A 14,344-nucleotide genomic window follows, 5' to 3' on the forward strand; every position below is an offset into this window, starting at 1 on the left:
TTTTTGTTTGTCATTTCTCCAATCACAAATGCAGACATGGTTTTATGTTTACGCGGCACGATGCAACGCGTCAAAAGACAGTATAAGTCATTATAATCTGTAATTATGTCCCCACTGGATGCAACAAATGCCTTGTTTATAATGGGTTTTAATGATTTTGTCTCGTCGCTCCGGGACACGGCATCACAGTATGGTAAGGGGAGTAACATTTCCGTCACACGCTTGAGGTATTCGGCCAATCACAACGCACTGGATAGCTGGCCAATCAGAGCACACCTAGCTTTTCAGACCGATGAGCTTTGTAAAAATCGATGCGTTTCAGAAAGGCGGGGCATAGAGGAGAAACAATAATGTACATTATGTGGAAAATAATGTGGGTTTTTTTACCTTAAACCGCATAAACACATTTCATTACACCAAATACACAAAATAATGTTCTTTTTAGTAACATCATATGGCCCCTTTAATTATCTGCTGTTTAGGGCAGAGTGGGACGGAAATGTCTGTGAAGACCTTTGGCAGTTTTGTGAGCAGTGCCCACCAGACTAACGTGGACATGCAGTCTGAAACTGAGATTAGCATCTGAGAAAATATGACATGTAATCAGAACTCCTCTTTTGATGACTTATAGATAAATGATCACTGATGTTTGTTTGGTATTTTTCTTGTTGAATGGCAATTGGTTATGTCAGTTATTTTAGTGTCATTGATATACTGTTTGTTAATATTTTGAATTTGATTGTATTTTTTATATTTTTCACTGTTACTTTTGTTGTAATTTTTTTTTTTGTCTTATTAAAAAATATATATCTGTGTAGTTTTTATTTATTAGTTTTATTTAGGTCTAGTTTTTTTAGTACTTCAAATTAAACTAAATGAAAATGTGAAATGTTACTTTAGCACCTAACGAGATAAAATAATTTGACATTTTAAAAAAAATTATATATATTTTTTGAGTTTTGTATTTTTATTGTAGTTAATGTTTATATTATTTCAAGTAAATAATTTTTTTAATAGTTTTAGTTTTATTTAACTATAACAGAAGATTGACACTGGCTCTCAGCTATGCAGTTAAGATAAAAGCTAACAAAAGTAACCCAGCATGTTCTTTAGTCTTCTACCTTCGATATTTACACCTATATGAAGCCAGACCTAGGTATATCATAGGTATAAAATCCCATTTGGAGAACTTGGACATTAATATGGTCATCATAACATTAACACATCTGTGCCCTATATTGCCTTGGAATATTAAAAAAACAACTATTATGATGCGCCTGCCTCAGTATAAAAAAAAAAAAAAGCTAAGTCATCCGAATGATTATCAGCAGGAATTCTTGAATATGGTACAGCTTACCATCTCATGTACTAGTGTACACAGATGGATCAAAGACAGATGGACATGTATCTGCTGCAGTAGCGATTGATTCAAAACGTTTTGGTAAGAGTATCCCTGGACAAAGCTCAGTTTTCACATCTGAAGCTTATGCTTTACTTTTAGCTCTAGAACAAATAGAAAAGGAACAACAACGTAATTTTTTAATTTGCACAGATTCTATGTCCTGCATACAAGCACTTCAGCATCCTACAATTGTTAGCATACTAGAAAAAGTAGATTCTTTGAAGAAACAAAATTTTAACATTATTTTTTGTTGGATACCTGGCCATATGGGATTGGTTGGCAATGAACAGGCAGATAAAGTGGCTTCAGTTGGAAATAACAATGTAATATCCCAGTATCTGATGTAGTATCTATATTGAATCTGTGCATTAATAATAAATGGCGAATGGAATGAATGCATACAACAAACTATATGAGGTGAATCCAGTAGTAAATGAAATAAGTTATTACTGTTTTGAAAATACATATGACCAGGTTGATGTCGAATTGGACATTCATGACTCACTCATATTTAGTGAAAGGGGAAAAGAGAAATGTTTGTGACCATATTTTAATAGAATGTCCAATTTTAAACATTTTTACTCAGAAAATAATTTTAGTATGTTTATAAACTGAAAGATTCTATATGATTTTTATCAGTACTATTGTTGTTACTTGTATGTTTTTGTATAGTGATTGCTTCTTAAGAAAATGTTATATTATTGTAAATTATGTATTGAAATGATACTGTTAATGTTGCCTTGAATATAGCCATTGTTGCTGATATGGCGTTAAAACATAAATAAACTATAATAACCCTGGTGGAAGTAGGTGTATTTCAGATAAATTTGCCCACTATTTCATTTTAATCTCAGTGTCAATAAGTGGCTCAATTTACTGGATATCAACCTCATTTTTTAGACCCAAATTGAGCGAGAGGTCGGGTTCCTGGAATCGCTCGTATTTGTGCTGCGAGTAGAAAGATGTCGGAGAGGTGGGAATATCACTCCACTGCCCGACCTCTTGCTCATTTTCACCTGCCCACTAAGGCTCTTTTTAGCAGCCCTGTGCTAAAGTCAAGCATTTGAAGTGCTGGGAACCTGCTGATTGTTACTCCGAGGGCCTGGGGCTCTTCCAGCTGAAGGGAAAACCCTTAGGCTCCACAGTACCTCCACACTTTCAAACCAAGCTCTTTCAGCAGCTGATAAATAGCTAATGATGTTCTTTGTGTAATGAGCTTACATGTGAAATTACCCAGAATCCTTTTAGGTGTTGATACCATATGCTTTGTACATATGTGTGAAAATGCCTGAGTTGTATTGAGTTATCACAATGTTTTGTAGTGATTGTGTAAAAGTGATTTTTGTGTGTTCGTCAGGCTTCAGAGGAGGTGTCGAAATGTCTGGTGGCGATGAAGGAGATCCTGTACGGCACTAACGATAAGGAGCCACACACAGAAACGGTGGCCCAACTGGCCCAAGAGCTCTACAACAGCGGCCTGCTCATCTCACTGGTGGAAAACCTGCAGGTCATCGATTTTGAGGTGAGGATACTGCTTGTTCTCTTTTATTTATGATTGTAATAATTGGTATAATAGCATTGTCTATGTGTGTTCACAGGGTAAAAAGGACGTTTGTCAGATCTTCAACAACATCCTGCGCAGGCAGATCGGGACCCGCAGCCCAACGGTGGAATATTTCTGCTCTCATCAGGAAGTTCTTTTCATCTTACTCAAAGGGTGAGATGATGGGTATTTTTGAAACGTTGAAGCATCTATTCCATGCTTGAAATGAATTTCAATCATGGAATAGATCCAAAATCATGAAGTTCCGTTTTCCTGAACATGGCTTCTGTTAAACATTAACGTGACATTTCTGCTGTGGTGCTGTGGCAGGTATGAGACCCCTCAGGTGGCATTGAATTGTGGGATTATGCTGCGTGAGTGCATCCGGCATGAACCTCTCGCCAAAATCGTCCTCCACTCTGAACACTTTAAAGATTTCTTTGGCTACGTGGAGATGTCCACATTTGACATCGCCTCTGATGCGTTTGCCACCTTCAAGGTAAGTGCTATATTTATTTTTTATTGAACACATTGTGTTACATAAATTATATGGAAAATGAAATGGTAAATTGCGCCTTTTTATTTTTTTATTTTTTTACAGGACCTGCTCACAAGACACAAGGTTCTGGTGGCAGAATTTTTAGAACAGAACTATGATGCGGTAATATATTAATTTTTTGGGGTTGTTTATTTTTATCATAGAATTCTGGAAAACTGACATTTTTAAATGGTTGTCACTGATCTTGCAGGTTTTTGATAACTATGAGAAACTGCTTCACTCTGAGAACTACGTGACCAAGAGACAGTCTTTGAAGGTGTGTGTTGTTGTAACATCTGATTTTTGTCTTCTCTAGCCTGTCCTGTCATTAACATCATGTGTTTGTGTGTTATGTGACAGCTGCTGGGTGAACTGCTCCTGGACAGACACAATTTCACAGTCATGACACGGTATATCAGTAAACCAGAGAACCTGAAGCTCATGATGAACCTCCTGAGAGACAAGAGCCCCAACATTCAGTTTGAGGCTTTCCATGTCTTTAAGGTACACCTGACTTTTTCAGAAATTGTGGAAAGTTTTTTGAAGCTCCAAAACGATAAAAGTACTATAAAAGTATCAAAACTGTTGTTTATATGGCTTTTGGATTATATTTTCAAATCTTATAAAGACCATATGTGACCCTGGACCACAAAACCAGTCATAAGAGTAAATTTTTTGAAATTGAGATTTATATATCATCTGAAAGCTGAATAAATAATCTTTCCATTGATATATGATTTGTTAGGATAGGGCATTATTTGGCAGAGGTACAACTATTTGAAAATCTGGAATCTGAGGGTGCAAAAATCTAAATATTGATTTAAAGTTGTCCAAATGAAGTTCTTAGCAATGCATATTTCTAATCAAAAATTAAGTTTTTAGATATTTACAGTAAGATATTTACAAATATCTTAATGGAACATGATCTTTACTTAATATCCTAATGATTTTTGGCATAAAAGAAAAAATCGATAATTTTGACCCATACGATGTATTTTTGGCTATTGCTACTGCTCCAAAACGATAAAAGTACTATAAAAGTATCAAAATTGTTGTTTATATGGCTTTTGGATTATATTTTCAAATCTTATAAAGACCATATGTGACCCTTGACCACAAAACCAGTCATAAGAGTACATTTTTTGAAATTGAGATTATATATCATCTGAAAGCTGAATAAATAATCTTTCCATTGATATATGATTTGTTAGGATAGGGCATAATTCACTTATCAGTATTTTAATTGTTTATCTGCGCTGAAACAGAAAGAGCATCTGTGGGTCTTCATGTACAATTCTGAGTTGCTGCCAGGCCGTTTTTCTGATCAGAAAGCATCACTATTTTGTTTTGCATATTTTTATTTGATGTTTACCTGTTTAAAACAGACAAAAGCTGATTTTAATCTTAAGGCGGTTGCCAATTTAGAAGAATCTTGCAAATTCAACTTTGGCACCAAGTGAACCGTGTATATTCCAACTCGTAGATCAGTGAGGTATAGCTATAGTGCTGTGGTATTACTATTGTATGCTCTATACCATAGTAACCTTAGTGCTATAGTATTTGTTAACTTTAGTACATCATGCTGTAGTATAATATTCATTTCTATACTATAGTATACCTTTTACTGTAGTATGTATTTTGTGCTATAACCCATCATTCATCTGTTTATGCTGATTTTGACAGAAGTAGATTGTTGCATAGCTGAAAAACGAGATGAAATGAGGACACAAATGTACAAACAGGTGCCTTTTGTTCTTGAGTTGTTAATTTACTCTTTTGCTCTTTTATTTGTCAAGAAATTTTGGAAGGGGGAGCTTAATTATTATTTTTTTTTGTTTTTAATATGTTCTCATTGAGCATATTTAGCTTGATTAAGCAATGAACCTCTTTAACTCACTGTATTTGAGTTATGCTGTTGAAGAAAATCCATTAAATTTCATTCTTTTTTTCCTCTACAGTTGATTGATTGTTTTATTACGATCGTCTTTAGGCTTATAGGATGAAATATGCTTTGGTGGTTTACACCATCACTCACAGGGTGAAGCAAATCCATTTATACTCCAAGGCAACTATTTTCAAATTATTTTCATGAAGCCAAATTTATTAAATATATTTGTCAGCAGGTACAATGAAGTTGCCAAACCATGTTTTCAAAATTATTTAAAATGTTTCTTACTACATATTCAGGTGTAGTTTCCATCTGAAATTCAACCAACTGAAGCGTTTTTTCTTTTCTTTTTCTTTTTTTTCAAAGAAAAAAAAACATTGGGTATCGTATATACTGTACACTGTAAATTTAGAACAAATCTAAATGGTAATATATTTTGTGTGAACATGTAATGGACAGTTCTGCTTATCCATTCAATTTTATCCATTTCAAAACTTTGTTGTGTGCAATTTTAAAACCTTTCAACCAAAATCCCATTTCTAAAATGCATATAATTAAACTTTTAACAGGATGTACTGGTAAACTGATAAAACATAAAAACTTTTATGCTGTATTGTAATCATAAGGTAATGTTGATTCAAATCATGCTGCATGAGTGTGGCAGGTTAAAGTTCTTCACCAGGAACTGAAAGAGTCACATTTGAACATCATGTGTTTCTGTCATAATGGCAGGAGAGCAGCTTTCGAAATGACTTCTATGATCTCAGTCTCTTACTGCACTGAAAATGAGTTTCCTCTGCTTTTCGTTTCATGTAGCCATCTGCAAAAACAACAAAAACAATTCATAACGGGTGTACAGGGGTAGATGGCATGAAATACTTTTTGGGATGTTGTCCTGCAGTGCCACATGCTGTATTCCATCTAATTTTTATGCTTCAGCTTTTATGAACTAAGACTTTTACACTGAATATTTGAACATATAGTATATTTGAATATTCAGAATATTTGAATATAATTTTAATTTGTCATAACCTAGTACCGGACCATTTAAATCCAAGTATTACATTCAATGAGCTACTGAAGGAAAAATGAAGAAAACATGGTGACCAGTCACAGTGGCCTTACATTTTATACTTTCACATACATTTTAACCTAAAAAAATATATAAATACCCACAAATCTGAACTACACTAATTAAAGACTTCTTATTAATTTTGGTACTAATAAACAATGGGTTCAGAAAGGTAGATGCTTTTCCCCATCCAGTTACTGAGAAACTTTGATAATTATTTTTTATCGAGACACAAAAACACTTACTTGCTGTGGGCAGAGCATCTTGTTCTGACATATGTCTAGCAGAAGATTTCTGTTGCCACTGAAAAAAATATTTTTTTGAGTACATTTTCAAGTACAGTACAGTTTTATATATAAATTTATTTCTATAATATATACATAATTTAGATATATATTTATATATATATATTAGTTAAATCTTTTTATTTTACTAACAAACATTTTTTCGTTAAGTTCATAATTTATCATCATCATAATTTAATGATTTACGGTGCACTTACAATGAATTTCTGGACGCCGTTGAGTTTGTCGAACCTGAGGTAGGAAATGTCGTGTTTGACTTTGTTGATGTCCAGGTCTGTGGTGTAGATCTGCTTTATTCCAGCGCAGCGTATCAGAGGAACACACTCATCACATGGGCATTTGGTCACAAACATCATTGTGTTCTCCTCCTCTTTTATCTCTGCGCTCCTGCAGATTTGAGGGAAACAAAAGGGGAAGGTGGGAAGCAGAATTAATTCATTTATTTGAACATTCGAATGGCCTGATATTCAGAGTTCTTTACAAACAGTCAGTGCATATAAAATATTGCACATCTCCAGCGTGAACTGATGATCAGCTGTTGTTGCCAAGTGTTGTTCTGACAGCTCCTTCCCATGAGTCTCACCTGAATGTGAGTGCGTTCTGCTCCGCATGGAGGATGTATCTGTACTTCCTGTATTGTCTCTCCTCTTGCTTGTGATCCATCTGAGGATACTCTGCGTACTGTGAGCCCACTGGGTAGGCGTTGTATCCACAGCCCACTAAGTAAAGCTGACCTGTGCCATCACATTGTGACTAGAGGTAGTTTAAGGAGAAAATAAGAGAGGTGTTCTTTATTTAAAATACATTTATAAATTCATAAAGTAATTTGTTTTTCAAAAACTCAAAACTCATTTAATTGAGTTTTTGGCTCACCTGTTTGCCCTCAGCCCAAATAACTGCACCAACTCCCACTTTAGGATCCTCTACATAAAGAGACAGCACACAAAAACTGAAAACATTTGCACTGCATCCTCAATTGAACTTATAGCACCCTGACATCACCCTTCAGGAAATGATATAATTTTGGCAGGAAAACAACAGTATTAGCAATGGACTAGTTGGGCTGTGTCACTTTATAACATTCCATACTGTTAGATAAAGTACTCGGAATGATATTATCAAGATATCAAAATATGGATCTCAGATCTCAGAATTTGGTGTCATTTACGAGACAACATTGACAGATTTTCCGGCTTTAAGAGTTTTCACCGTTATACGGTTGGAGGCGCTATTACGCATCAATTAAAAAATTGCTAGCGGTGAAAGAGTTAAAAATATTCATATCAGCTTTCACCCTCAGGTAAGCTAATCATCACTTTATCACAAGCACTTTATTTCCAACCTGTTGGTAATTGTGTAGCTATTTTGTAAATTCTCAAGTCATATTTAAGTTTATGTCACTACGTTTGCGTCACAAATTCAACCTACAAATGGCTTGAAGTTGGCGTGAAATGAAAACTGACTTTATTTAATAAATGCATCTTATTGATCTTACTGTCAACGATTCATCCATGTATATGTATTTATTAATTTTTTTTACATTTTTTAAGCTCACAATTTTTTATCAAAAAGTCTCAACTTTCCATTGAAACAACACTTCTCTCTGGTGATATAAGCTAGACTTCTTCAATCAGTCAAGCTGCTTAAATCCCGTCCTGTCTTACAGTTGACTGCAAGCTTGCATTCAGATCTGCCTCCATCCAATCAACACCTGATGGCCAGAAAATAAGTCCTGCTCTACATTTCTTTTTTTCTTTTGTGAAAGACACTCCAGTTACTTACATAACCTTGGTTCCCTGAGATAAGGGAACGAGTGTTGCATTACACGCTATGGGGTAAAATCTGAGCACCATTTTGTCAGAATCTTTTGACTGATAGCGACAGTCATTGACTCGCGTGCAGCCTTATAGCATGCCAGCTTACGCAACGCTCGTTCCCTTATCTCAGGGAACTGAGGTTATATAAGTAACCGAGATGTTCCCTTTCGAATGGTCTCTCCCATTCCGTTACACGTTATGGGAATTGCATCCAATAGTGCCGTGCTATAAGCAAGTGCATAATGAAGCCACTCTGTGAATCCAGCCCTGGAGCACCCGCACTGTGGGCTCCTGTAAGCATGAGCTAATAACGAGACCCAAGTCATTTAGGCTGAGGACTGAATAACAAAACCTTCTCCACTTACAAAGGGGATTAGGTAAATTATAAGTAGACAGAATCCGTACCTGCAGGGCAGGCACCTCCAAATTATAAAACCTGGTGATGGTAGATGGTGACGACAAGGCGGCAGCCGCAAAGATATCCCCAATAGACACCCCGCTGGACTAAGCCCAGAAGGAGGCCATTCCTCTGGTGGAGTGGGCCCTCGCCCCTATAGGAGGGCCTGCTAAAGCATATGCCAAGGCTATAGCATTTACAGTGACCTCAGAAGCACACAAATAGCTGCTCTGAGTGCTGAAACGGGCCAGATTACTCAACTTACACTCTAAGGTTGATGATACACAGGGCAACTTTTTGAGCAATGTTGCTGGGCAACTTTGGCCAATGTTGCAGTCAACGGGCAACCAGGTGAGACACAGGGCCCATGACCAATCTAAAGTATCCAGATAGCAATTTGTTGCACATCCTCAATAAGATAAGTGCCCAAGCTACATTGCTCAAAAAAAGTTGCCCAGAAAAATTTCTCAAAAAGTTGCCCCATGTATCATCAGCCTAAGAATGGATTGGGACCCTGCTCTTCCTCAGAATTGGGAAGAGCTAGAAAGGTGATGACTTATGCTCTGAACAAAGTGGAGAGCACTTTAGGCACGTAGCCGTGTCTTGGTTCGAGGACAATTTTACAGTTGTTAGGCCTAAACTCAAGATATGAAGCACTGACTGACAGTGCTTGCAGGTCACGCACTCGCTTGACCATCGCTAAAGCCAGAAGGAGGGCGGACTTAAGAGTCAGGGGCCACAAATCGGCTGACTGTAGTGGCTCGAAGGGAGGGCACAGTAGGGCCCTGAGGACTATAGTTAAGTCTCAGGTCGGCACAGAATGAGGACGAGGCAGATTCAATCTCCGAGCTCCCCTCAGAAACTTAACGACAAGGTTGATTCCACCGACTGCCTGGCCAGCCACGACCGCATGATTCGCTGCGATGGCTGTCACATATACTTTGAGCATGGAAGTGGTGCGCCCCTTGTCCAGCAGCTCTTGTAAAAAGGTTAGCACGTAGGACACATCACAAGAGAATGGCTCCTCGTTCCATGCTGCACACCAGTCAGAAAAGACATGACCATTTAAGAGCATAGAGACGTCTCGTAGACAGGCCTCTAGCCTCCAAAATGGTATAAGTTACACATGCGGGGAGTTGTTAAGACTCCTGTCGAGGGGCCAACCATGAATGCTCCACAGCTCTGACCAACCTGTGAAGGGAGCATGACCTGAGACCCCCTTGGTGATTTATAAAGGCTACCAGCGTCAGATGCCTGAGATCGAGAATGGGCCTGAGCCCACCATCTTCCTTGGGAACAAGGAAGTAACGGCTGTAAAAGCCCAACTTGCTGTTCACTAGAGGAACAATTTCCACGGCTCCTTTTGCAAGCAGTGTTTGCACTTCGGACTGGAGACAGTGAGCATCGTTGTCCCGTACCGTACCTCTGAAGTGAGGTGGCCTGCGAGTGAACTGGAACAAGTACGGGTTTTTTGAACCCAACTTGACACATCCGGGATGGCTTTCCAGGCCTGGAGCCAGACAGCAAGTGGTATGAGTTTTTCGAGTGACAGTTTGCTGCACGGGGGCAGGGAACTGACACTGGTGGTACTGAGAAGAGGAGAAATTCTCTTTTGAGTATGTGGGTCTGCTATCACAATGGTATATTGCTTGGGTGCACACTGAATGAGAAAGGCAGGCCCAGCCTGAATGGAGATTCCATCGCTCAGAGTTAAGTGGAGGGATAGAGAGCGAGCATGAGACTTCTTTGAGGGAGTTCCGGCCTCGGTGAGAACTCATCCTCTCATCTTCCTGTCTGTGTTGGGATCAGAACGGCTTCTGAGTCTCAGAGACTAGAGCCAAGTCAGTTGCTTTCAGCAGCTCTCTAAAGGCATCAGAATTCTGGCCGGACTCGTCCATGGTGTGGAGAAGTTTGGCCTGAAACACTTGGAGCACCGCCATCGTGTGAAGCGCTGAACCAGCCTGGCCAGCCACTGAATAAGCCCTGTTTGCTAGGGCTGAGGTAGTCCTGCAGGGCTTAGATGGGTGCGCTGCATGGGCTTTCAATTCCAGGACCGATGAAGGGCACAGATGCGCAGCGACCGCCTCTTCGAGAGGGAGGAGCTTGCCATAACCTTGTTCTTCAGCGCAGTCAGCAGCAGTGAGAGCGGCAGAAGCGGAGGGATTAACATGCACAGAGTAGGGGGCACACCATGTCCTGGTGAGCTCTTTGTGAACTTCTGGGAAGAACGGGGTGGGCCGCTGGTGGGAGGATTGTTGACAGCGTCCCTTCAGGTACCACTCATCTAAAAGGCCGCAGCGGGCTCTACCAGAGCCAACCAGGCTAGGCCGAGATCCTCCACACCCTTGGTGAGAACACGGATCAGCTCGCTGTCCACACTAGGCCATGTTGTTTGTGTTGGAGGGAGGGTATCAAGATCTTCACCGGAACATGCCCACTCCTCTGCATCTGAAGCTGTCAATAACATCAAGTCATCCGCGACAACTTCCTCCTCAGACCCGTCGAAGCAAATCAAGCAGCTTGCTGCCAATAAGGGATACTGAGACTCATGTATGAAGCACACAGGCAAGTCAAGGCATTGTGGGGAGAGTGAGCGGAGAAGGATGAGACTCGTGCTCTCGCAGTGAGAGCAATCCGTCCCGGTGAGCACAGCCTCTGCATGGGTGCTGCCCAAACAGGCGACGCACTCCCCATACCCATCTGCGTCATGCAGGGTTGCCTGGAAGAGCCACACTCACGATGCAACATTTGTAACAACTTCGCTGAGAAATTTGCTCAGAAATTTGCTTTAATAGATGCCGGATGGCCGCAGGGGAAAGCATCTAACGACCTTCCGCTGCCAGGGCTTCTTTTCACGGCAGCGAACAGCAGGCTGAGCTTCTTGCTTCAGCTTCTGCTGCTTCTTCAGAGTCCAGCAAGGAGATCGCTGAAGGAGAAAAATTCTGACAAAATGGTATTCAGAGCCGACTTATATTGCAATCAGCTCCACCCCTTTTGGTGGGTTGAAGTGCCATTGGTTCGTGCAGTTACACAACGTGAACAAATCAGGCTTCAGTATCAAGTGTAAACAGGAGTTTACCCCCATAACATGTAATGCAACGGGAGAGACCGTTTTACTAAAATGTTCATCATAATATAGAAAACAAGATCTGTTGTTCCTTCTGTTACCTTGTGATTTTAATTTACCTTTAACTAAACCAGACCTGATGCTTCTGATTTCTGCCAACTGTTCCAACATTTTTAGGGACACTAGATTCATGTTGTCACTTTCTGCCATCATAGTTAGATTTTAGATTTTTGTATTTTTGATATCAGCTGAACACTTTGATGTCAATTAATCAAAAAAGTGAAAAATAAGCAAAAAAACAAACAAAAATTCAACAGAATTCACCTGTTCTACATGCCAGTAATCGGGCCTGTATGATACAGTGTCGCACCACATCCTGAGGTAAAGCTGGAGAACCCATCCCTAAAGGCTCTCTCATGAAGAAACCATAATTTTCTTCTAGAACCGGAACACTTGCAGCGGCAGATGCCAGAATCGTAATGAGATTCCTCATATGCTGCCTTAAGTTACTAAAATTTGGTTCTGCACAAAAGTTCTCCAGTCCCATCTTGTTTAGCACATACTTATGCTGTTCCTCGTCATTTATAAAGAACTTTTTAAATAAATCATCCAAGTTGTTCCACCATTCCCTTCTAAAGAGATCCTTAACATTGAGAGTAGGATTGTCCGCAGCAATCTTCCCAAGGAAGTCACAGTTTTGAGACCTTTCGTCCACGAACTGCTGCATGGTGCAGGCCAGAGGCTGCAGGAGCACACAGATGTGGGGTCTGCTGTTAGACTTCAGTCTCTCTGCAGCTGTTGCATCTAAGATGGCTTCCTGGTGACTGGAGTCAGTATGATCATGTCTACCTGACAGCAAACTGATCTCAGCATCACCAGGCCAGTATGATATCCTGCTCACACCAGCTGAATAAAGAAGAGGAGAGGGTAGCAACAAGGGGTAAGATAGGCAGTCAGATATAAATTTGTTAAAAATGTATAAAATAAATGAAATATAAGTTTATTTTAAATGTAATATTATATGCATAACTTTTTTTTAATTATTTGAAATATAGTTATACAGTGCAGGTATGATCTTACCATTGATGAGCATCTTGAGGCAGGTTGAACAGGGTTTTCTGGAGAAGTAAAGATCACATCCCTTCAGTCTGGGGCCATGTTTGACCACAGCCACCTGTCCTGCATGTAACTGCGCACTGGAACAATGCAGACCCAGAACCATGCGCTCATGGACCACTACAAGACCAGTGTCCCCAGCCTGGATGCAAATATGATACCTTTAATTATTTATATATCCATACAGTCAATGAGTCAAAGGATGTAGCAGCCTTTCCAGTTCATACACACTACAAGTTCATTAGAATCTCATTTAGAGCACACAAGTCATTATACGTACAACAGGGACTCATGTGGGAAACTGTTTTCTCCATAAATAAATATAAATCAGACATTTTACACTGGTAGACACTATTTGTAAAAAAAAAAATTCTTAATATCATCTCATCTGCATTTAAGCTCAATGTCTTTGAAACACACCGGATTGCTTTAGAGGAAATGAAAATATGCCTACAGCATCATTCTCTCGTTGCTGTGGTTCTTTCTTTGGGAAAAGTTCCATCCAAAGACTCAACAATGTGAAGAGGTTGGCTTTGGACAGTCGAGGTCCATGACCTGAAACAAAAAAATAGGAGAATTGTGAACAGACTACTGAAAAGAAGAAAACATTTGCTTAGCTGCTAAAAATCACATTTTCAGTGTTATGAAAGGGACGTGCAAAGCAATAAAGATAAACCAATAACCGATTAGACCATGGTGTTTAATGTGTGCTATAAATACATTTGTTTTCAATTCTTAATTTTTAAAATCTTGTTTGTTTGTTTTTTCACATTTTGACATAAGTACTAAAGTAATAATAAAACATACACAATGATTATTTTATAGTATTATTATTAATTTTACTATTATTATTAGTAATAGCAATTATGCCATTACAGTGGGGCAAAAAATTATTTAGTCAGCCACCAATTGTGCAAGTTCTCCCACTTAAAAAGATGAGAGAGGCCTGTAATTTTCATCATAGGTATACCTCAACTATGAGAGACAAAATGAGAAAAAAATCCAGAAAATCACATTGTAGGATTTTTAAAGAATTAATTGGTAAATTCCTCGGTAAAATAAGTATTTGGTCACCTACAAACAAGCAAGATTTCTGGCTCTCACAGACCTGTAACTTCTTCTTTAAGAGGCTCCTCTGTCCTCCACTCGTTACCTGTATTAATGGCATCTGTTTGAACTCATTATCAGTATAAAAGACA

General features: G+C 39.0%; 2 protein-coding genes across 2 annotated transcripts in view; one reads left to right on the top strand and one right to left on the bottom strand.

Annotated features, from left to right (window-relative positions):
• LOC107602998 (calcium-binding protein 39-like) overlaps positions 1-5,449 on the top strand; it is an 18,796-nt gene extending 13,347 nt beyond the window's left edge. The window contains exons 3-9 of the mRNA XM_016295660.1: positions 2,760-2,924; positions 3,001-3,119; positions 3,276-3,444; positions 3,547-3,606; positions 3,695-3,760; positions 3,844-4,018; positions 5,442-5,449. Coding sequence (XP_016151146.1) covers positions 2,760-2,924; positions 3,001-3,119; positions 3,276-3,444; positions 3,547-3,606; positions 3,695-3,760; positions 3,844-4,018; positions 5,442-5,449 — 762 coding nt within the window. The remainder of the gene's footprint in view (positions 1-2,759; positions 2,925-3,000; positions 3,120-3,275; positions 3,445-3,546; positions 3,607-3,694; positions 3,761-3,843; positions 4,019-5,441) is intronic.
• Positions 5,158-14,344, bottom strand: part of LOC107603039 (cytidine and dCMP deaminase domain-containing protein 1-like) — an 11,638-nt gene continuing 2,451 nt past the window's right edge. The window contains exons 2-9 of the mRNA XM_016295730.1: positions 13,600-13,700; positions 13,110-13,287; positions 12,354-12,935; positions 7,622-7,671; positions 7,332-7,501; positions 6,946-7,135; positions 6,689-6,746; positions 5,158-6,191 (exon numbers count right to left, since the gene is read on the bottom strand). Coding sequence (XP_016151216.1) covers positions 6,127-6,191; positions 6,689-6,746; positions 6,946-7,135; positions 7,332-7,501; positions 7,622-7,671; positions 12,354-12,935; positions 13,110-13,287; positions 13,600-13,700 — 1,394 coding nt within the window. The 3' untranslated portion in view covers positions 5,158-6,126. The remainder of the gene's footprint in view (positions 6,192-6,688; positions 6,747-6,945; positions 7,136-7,331; positions 7,502-7,621; positions 7,672-12,353; positions 12,936-13,109; positions 13,288-13,599; positions 13,701-14,344) is intronic.

The sequence above is a fragment of the Sinocyclocheilus grahami genome, unplaced genomic scaffold (assembly GCF_001515645.1).
Source record: "Sinocyclocheilus grahami isolate Dianchi unplaced genomic scaffold, SAMN03320097.WGS_v1.1 scaffold339.1, whole genome shotgun sequence".
NCBI lineage: Eukaryota > Metazoa > Chordata > Actinopteri > Cypriniformes > Cyprinidae > Sinocyclocheilus > Sinocyclocheilus grahami.